The 7056-nt window shown below is 52.9% G+C and overlaps 2 protein-coding genes across 2 annotated transcripts in view; both read left to right on the forward strand.

Annotated features, from left to right (window-relative positions):
* AURANDRAFT_39147 (hypothetical protein) overlaps nt 1-1770 on the forward strand; it is a gene marked incomplete at both ends in the record, with an annotated part of 2738 nt that extends 968 nt beyond the window's left edge. The window contains 4 exons of the mRNA XM_009042883.1: nt 1-134; nt 204-467; nt 561-921; nt 1015-1770. Coding sequence (XP_009041131.1) covers nt 1-134; nt 204-467; nt 561-921; nt 1015-1770 — 1515 coding nt within the window. The remainder of the gene's footprint in view (nt 135-203; nt 468-560; nt 922-1014) is intronic.
* A 1650-nt stretch (nt 1771-3420) lies between these two features.
* Nucleotides 3421-6311, forward strand: AURANDRAFT_39148 (hypothetical protein; the record flags this gene model as incomplete). The annotated part of the gene is made up of 1 exon (XM_009042884.1): nt 3421-6311. One exon carries the CDS (start codon nt 3520-3522, stop codon nt 5707-5709), a length of 2190 nt encoding a protein of 729 aa, XP_009041132.1.
* Nucleotides 6312-7056: the final 745 nt, after the last annotated feature.

Consider the following 7056-nt stretch of genomic DNA (forward strand, 5'->3'; position numbering starts at 1 on the left):
ATTCCCCGGTCGATATGGAATGCTCTAGCGCCTTTTCAGAAGTATGGTGTCTCGTGGATTGTGCGGAATAATGGCCGTGCACTCCTCGCTGATGAGCCGGGTCTCGGAAAGACCATTCAAGCGATCGGTGCTGCGTGACTCCTCGGCGTGAAGCTTGGCGAATGGTCTTGAAAAATTTAGTTACTTAATTTAAGTCTCCACAGGTGTGCGTATTACCATGAATGGCCGGTGCTCGTTGTGTCACCCTCGTCAGCAAGATTTCACTGGGAGGCTGAGTTTCTCCAGTGGTTACCAGATGAGGATTACTTACCTCGCGATGGCATACTTGTCATCACATCAGAACGCATAGCAGCGACAACGGCCGTCGATCGTGCGAAAATACTTGTAACCTCGTATGATCTTGTGCATCGCGAAGCTGTTAGAAAGACGCTGACTCGTGTTGCACCGAATGTGATCATTTGTGACGAGTAAGCAGACGGAGCAAGCACACCCATACATATATTTATCGTGTTGCAACAAATTGGATGGAGTTTACGCTCATGTAACATTTCCGTATATAGGTGCCATTATCTTAAAAATGGGAAGGCACAGCGAACTAAGGCACTCCTTCCAATCATTAAAGCATCACGAAGGGCCATCTTATTGAGTGGCACGCCTGCGCTGAGCCGGCCAATGGAAGTGTTTTGGCAGCTCCATGCGCTTGATGACAAGCAGTGGACGGACCCGGCCGACTTCAACAAACGGTACTGCAGCGGCCGCAGGAAAAAAGACGATCCAAAAGACACCAACGAAGATGGTGAGAAGAAGAAAGAGTATTCAGCAGCTTCCAATCTAGAAGAGCTTCACACTCTACTCCGTGCGACTCTCATGCTACGCCGCAACAAAGCCTCAATCCTGACACAACTCCCACCAAAACGGCGGGCCTGCCGCAGAGTCCGCTCGAACACACAGCTAATTTTCAGATACAAGCCCAGAAACTGATGCCCTGCAATTGTGATTTGCACTATGTGTCAGGTACAGCGCAAAGTGTCGATTGATGATGTCTCTTTGGCACTCGAATTGCGGTCCGACTTAGAGGAGTTTCGTGCGAGAGCATCTGAGCTCGCTGAGCTATCCAATAACCAAAAAAGGGCAAGGCGCAAGCGCAGTAAAAGGAGCTGGCTTGGAGTTAAAGAAGACACGCATGTGACACTGTCAACTACGCTATCGGGATATGCTACCATTGAGCGGGAGGATCTCCAATCTCCTGAAATGGTTCGCAAAGAGATGGCTGCGAAAAAGAAAGCCCTTCTTATGGAACTCTTTCGGCGGTCAGGTCCCGCCAAGCTACCGGCAATTGAACGTCGTATTTCTGATCTGCTCCACGGTGTGGACGAGGAAAGGTTTTCAGGAAAGATGCTTGTCTTTGCGCACCATCGCAAGGTTCTCGACACTCTTGCTAATGGTATCCTCCGCGATATCAAGTACATTCGTATTGATGGCACTACACCAGCCAAGGACCGCCAATCACGAGTCACCACATTCCAAAATGATGCCAAGGTTCGCGTTGCCCTCCTTGGCATCACCGCCGCTGGTATTGCGCTCACACTGACTGCTGCTTCGCGTGTCATATTTACTGAGCTCTATTGGACGCCAGCAGCTTTGCTTCAAGCTGAAGATCGTGCACATCGCATTGGCCAAACATCGGAGGTGGTTGTTGAGTACCTCCTGGCTGACGATTGTGTCGATGAGATTCTCTGGCCCTTGATTCAACACAAGATGCTCATGCTGGGCGAATTATTTGAAAATAAGAAGGACCAGTGTCTGCACTCTTCGAATGAAAAAGCACAGGACATGGGTACACTTATAAAATCGAAATGCGATGCCAATATTAACGATGAAACCGATGATGGCAAGCGTGATGTTGACGACATCAGCAGTAATGAGGATCCCTTACTGGAGCTCGACGAGCTAGAACAACTTCATCACGAAGATCCTGAGGCGGTCGATCTTGAACACGACAATGATGAGAACAACGGTCGCATTACCCCCCCCCCGCAGTACCCCACCCGCCAAGATCCAGATGCTGAGATATGCTTTCAGTCAGACTCTTTCCACCGTGCTGACGATGACAACGCAGCTGAAATAGTAGCCAATCTTCTCAATGGTGACCAATTTCTTGGCGACTTTTGATACGCCTCCGTTTCGATTCGTGTCATTGAGTGTGCCTATTCTTGGCGCCTATTCTTGGATACCCTGTTGATTATTCATTGATTATTCATTGATTATTCATGCCGATACCCGCGCTCCCGCAGTTCCCAACCCACGATGCGTCCGAACTCCTTTACGAACGCCGGGCTTTCGCTGCCCTACTAGTCCCGACTAACCTACTGTGCGCTTCATTTGCAAAGGATCAACATAAAACCAACTTTCCGGGCCGTTACGGCGACCAACATCACCGGAGAAGCAGCTCCATCCGTTCTCCTGACTCCTCATGAAGCCCTGCGGCCCACACACTGCCTTGTGGCGGCTTCTGGCGGCCACAAATAACTTCAACCATAGAGCTGCATGTTCAACTTGAACTTCAACATGGGATCGGGCAGGCGCGTTTCAGCCACTTCTTTGCTCTAGGATTGTTGGAATAGATCAGAAGTGTATGCGGAGGCTTTATTCCAACGGATTTGCACGCGTTTTGTGATCCGCTAATCGAATTTTGTTGATCCGTATTACGAAGCGCACAGTAGGTTAGTCGGGGCCAAGTACTATCGGGTGTTAGGTTTATGCTACTCTGCTGTCGTCGCTCAGAATGCGAGTCTGGTTGCAGCGGATTTCCTGGCGATTCCGCCGAAGTACTAGTCGGCTCCAGAGATAATATTAGGCGTGTACCGCGCCTAGCTAGACCAGTCGGGGTAATCCTGGAGACGATGGGCGTAGGCGATGGGCGGTCGTGGGGATTTGTGAGTCGACCTGCTCATATATACTGGCATGGCCTCGTATTACCGAGGCCGCCACTGTCGTAGCACTATAGTGTGCTCAATGGAAGGAGGGGGGGGGGGGCTCGGAACGAGGGAGGTGCCAAAAGCCCTGCTATTAGGTACTAGGGTAAGAGCCAGCACCTGCGGGGAAAATGGCATCTAGGAGCCCCGCGCGGTCGAAAAAAGCTCCTGCGGACGCGCCTGGGAGGCGCGTCCGCAGGGAGTCGTCGCCCCTTCCGGGGCTCCGAAAACAGACCCTTCACCGACGTACGTGGTACGGCCGCTACGCGGCCGTGCTCCCCCCGGGGCCCCGGGCACGCGGCCAGGCACGGGGGCCGGCACGGGCTCGGCACACGGCGCGGGGCCCGGCACGCGGCCCCGGGCACGGGCCGGGCACGGGCCTGGGGCGTGGCCCGGGCACACACCGTCGCGCGGGGGCCCTTAGTGGGAGATACGAAAGGCAAGTGGACGGAAACTAACTAGGGTCAAAAGCCAACCCCGACAGCCGCCTGGACAGCCGTATCCGTACTACAGCGAGTTGCTGTGGCAGCCGCTCGCCAACAGTATGACGTCGATATTACAGCCAAAGTTTCACTTCGCCGAGACACAGAGCTTCAGCGTCGTCGACGCTGGGCCGTGTAAAGTAGCAGATGAAGAAACTGATATCGGGGTCGATGTAGGGGCTCTATCAGCGTCCTGCACACGACTGGCATCCTCAATAAAGGAGATGAAAAAAGCAGGCGCGGCTCCAGAAAAAATCCAGTCGGCTGTAGATGAGCTGCACACGCTTCGCAATGATCTAGCGGCGGCAACAGTAGCCCTGGAGAGTGATGAATTCGAGAACAGCCTGAACCGTAAGCTGTTTGACGAGACTGTGCTCCGGCGAATGTTTGTTGTCCCAGCATTCGAAATACATGGTGGCGTCACCGGTTTGTTCGATTTGGGCCCACCAGGGTGTGCGCTCAAGGCCAACGTAGTTGATATCTGGCGGCGACATTTTGTTCTTGAAGAGAAAATGCTCGAGATGGAGTGCACGTGTCTTACTCCAGAACCAGTGCTCAAGACGTCCGGACATGTTGACCGATTCACAGACTTGATGGTAAAAGATATTGAGACCGGTGACTGCTACCGGGCGGATAAACTGTTGGAGGATCACATTGACGCGTTGCTCAATGGTGGGACTGTTGTGCCAACTACCGCCGAGGAGCATAGAAAGGTTCAACGACAAGCTGATGCGTATTCCCCGGAGGAGCTTGGAAGCATCTTGGTTGAGTACGCCATCACGGCCCCGGCGACTGGCAACCAGCTCACCGCACCATTTGCCTTCAACCTCATGTTTGGCACAAAGATTGGTCCCAGTGGCACGCTCACCGGATATTTGAGACCAGAAACTGCGCAGGGGCTTTTTGTGAACTTCCGTCGACTTTTAGATTACAACAATGGACGCGTACCATTCGCTGCAGCACAGATCGGCCTTGGGTTTCGGAACGAAATTGCCCCGAAGAACGGACTTCTGCGCGTTCGGGAATTCACCATGGCAGAGATCGAGCATTTCGTGAACCCTGCTGAAAAGGAACATCCAAAATTTGCTTCCGTCCGTAACATAGTAATGAAACTGTTCGATCGCGATGCGCAGCTCGGAACTGGTCGCATTGCAGAGCTCACAGTTGGGGCCGCGGTGTCTGCAGGCACAATTGCCAATGAGACGTTGGCATATTTTATGGCGCGTACGCAACTATTCATGGTCAAGATTGGCATGGACCTAACTAAATTGCGCTTTCGTCAGCATCTTGCTACGGAGATGGCCCATTACGCTGCAGACTGCTGGGATCTTGAGATCTTTACTGCCTATGGCTGGATTGAGTGTGTTGGTCACGCCGATCGCGCGTGCTACGATCTTGCGGTGCACTCGGCCGCGACAGGCGTGCAGACTGAGGCCTTCAAGCAGCTTGATACACCAGTAGAGATGGAGAGCGTCACGTTGCTTCCCGACCGTAAAACTATCGGCCTCACCTTCAAGAAGGATCAAAAAGCGGTCTACGCAGCTCTTGATGCACTGCAGAGGGATGACTCAAAGCTCCGCGCGTTCGAGGCCACTCTTTCCACGGGGGAAGCGGTGTTGCATGACGGAGAAACTGCCTGGAAACTGACGCCCGACATGCTCGCTTTCAAGCGATCCAAAAAGCTAGTGCAAGTTGTCAAATTTATTCCTAGCGTCATTGAGCCATCGTTTGGTATTGGGCGTATTCTTCACGCACTCTTGGAGCACTCGTTCCACCAGCGTGATTCCAAGGATGAACAACGTGTCGTCATGCGCTTGGCCCCACCCGTTGCCCCCATCAAGTGCGGCATTTATAATCTCCAGACGAATGTTAAATTCATGCCTTTTGTTACTCGAATCGAGAAGCTTCTCACGGATGCCGGCATAACCAACAAAGCTGACACTTCCGGCCAGTCCGTTGGCAAGCGTTACGCCCGTGCTGATGAGCTTGGCACACCCTTCGGCGTTACCGTTGACTTTGACACCTTGATAGATCATTCTGTCACCCTCCGGGAACGAGACACCATGGCACAAGTACGTGTGAAGATAAGCGCTCTTCCTTCGCTACTCGAGGAGCTCTGTGACTTTTCCGACCACCCAAAACCATGGGCCTCGATCACATCTCGCTTTCAGCGTGTGTGTTGTGTCGAGGGTCCCATTCGGCACCAAGTGACTTCACGTTGCATCTTTTCCAGACCTGCGGAGCTAATCTGATGCGCATCAAGTTCGATGCGCATAGTGTAGATATCTAGGCAAAGCACAAAGTCTGATAATCTGACTTTGCGGCAGTCTATCCCGCAAACTGATGAATTTTCTCATCTTGAAGTATTCACATGACATCAAATGTTGGATGGCTGTCCGATGCAACATTATTCCTACAAAGTAACTTTCATGGTCGTGCCGCTTGGCGCCTTGTGGGACTGCGCAACATTTCCAGTCACTGTACCACTTCTCTTTACCCTTCCGTATCCGTATCCACGTGCCACACGCCCTGCACAAGCGGGTACGAGCCTTCATCTTCAGAAGCACCGTCTCTTTTACCGTGGGCCTACACGAGAGTGCACGAGGCACTCTGCGCCTCCCGTCTCAGAAAAAATGCGCCGAATTCCGATATAAGCTAAAACCAGGGCGCTCTTAAAAACCGATATAAGTTGGATTATTTCCAAAGCCCAGACGCGGGGGTGTTGTCCCCCCGAACCAACCCCGAACCCTCCGGTGGATGATGTCCAGATCAGTGACAGAGCGAGTATGCTCCACGCAGCTCCCCTAATTTTCGCGCCCCCCTAAATCCGCTCCCTAAATCCCGGAAGTCGCTCCACTGGCAGCGACGCCTCCCAAAACCAGGCGCCAGCGGAGGCGGAGCAGAGCCCGGGGAGCGCCGGGGTTCATTGACCGCCCCTAGACTCAGCATATCCGAGCATCGCCAGCCGCAGCCGGGCCTGATAGGCGAGTATGAGCGCCCCGGCATAGGGAGGATATCATAGCCCCGAGTTAAAGCAGCATCGCCCATCTAGCGAGCCCATGTTGCTTTTAGTTTTCTTCGCACGGGTCCTTTACAGGTCCTTTATTCCAGGCCCTCTTTCCGAAGTCCATGATATCAGCCTGAGGCTCTACCAGGTGGGTTTAACTTTTTTTAAATGAAGGAGGATAGGACAGGCCCCAATTAGGGTGCCTCGGTGTCATCTTGAGGAGGGTAGTTTGCCGGTCGTGCTGGTGGTAAGTCATACTAGCAGTGGTTCTTACGGCCACTGGGTGGGGCGCGAAGGCCCAGGCCCCATTGCACCCATCTTCAGTCCGCCCCGGCAAGTACTGCGGCTGGACTGGACCCGTTTCACCGATTTAATCAGATTCCAGCGCGCCTACCTTCCGTATTATTTGAGCCAGAAGTATCGGGGCTTTCAGATAATTGATAGCTTGTTTTCTTGGAGCTTCATCATATCGTTCATCGCTGCTCGTCTTAGAGGACGGTGACGATTGCGTAGGCTCATCGAATCCACCTGTACCAGAGAAGCGGAGAGGCGCGAGTCTCCATTTTCCACCCAATGCAAAGTTTGCTCGCCA

Source organism: Aureococcus anophagefferens, assembly GCF_000186865.1.
Source record: "Aureococcus anophagefferens unplaced genomic scaffold AURANscaffold_39, whole genome shotgun sequence".
In the NCBI taxonomy this organism is placed as follows: domain Eukaryota; class Pelagophyceae; order Pelagomonadales; family Pelagomonadaceae; genus Aureococcus; species Aureococcus anophagefferens.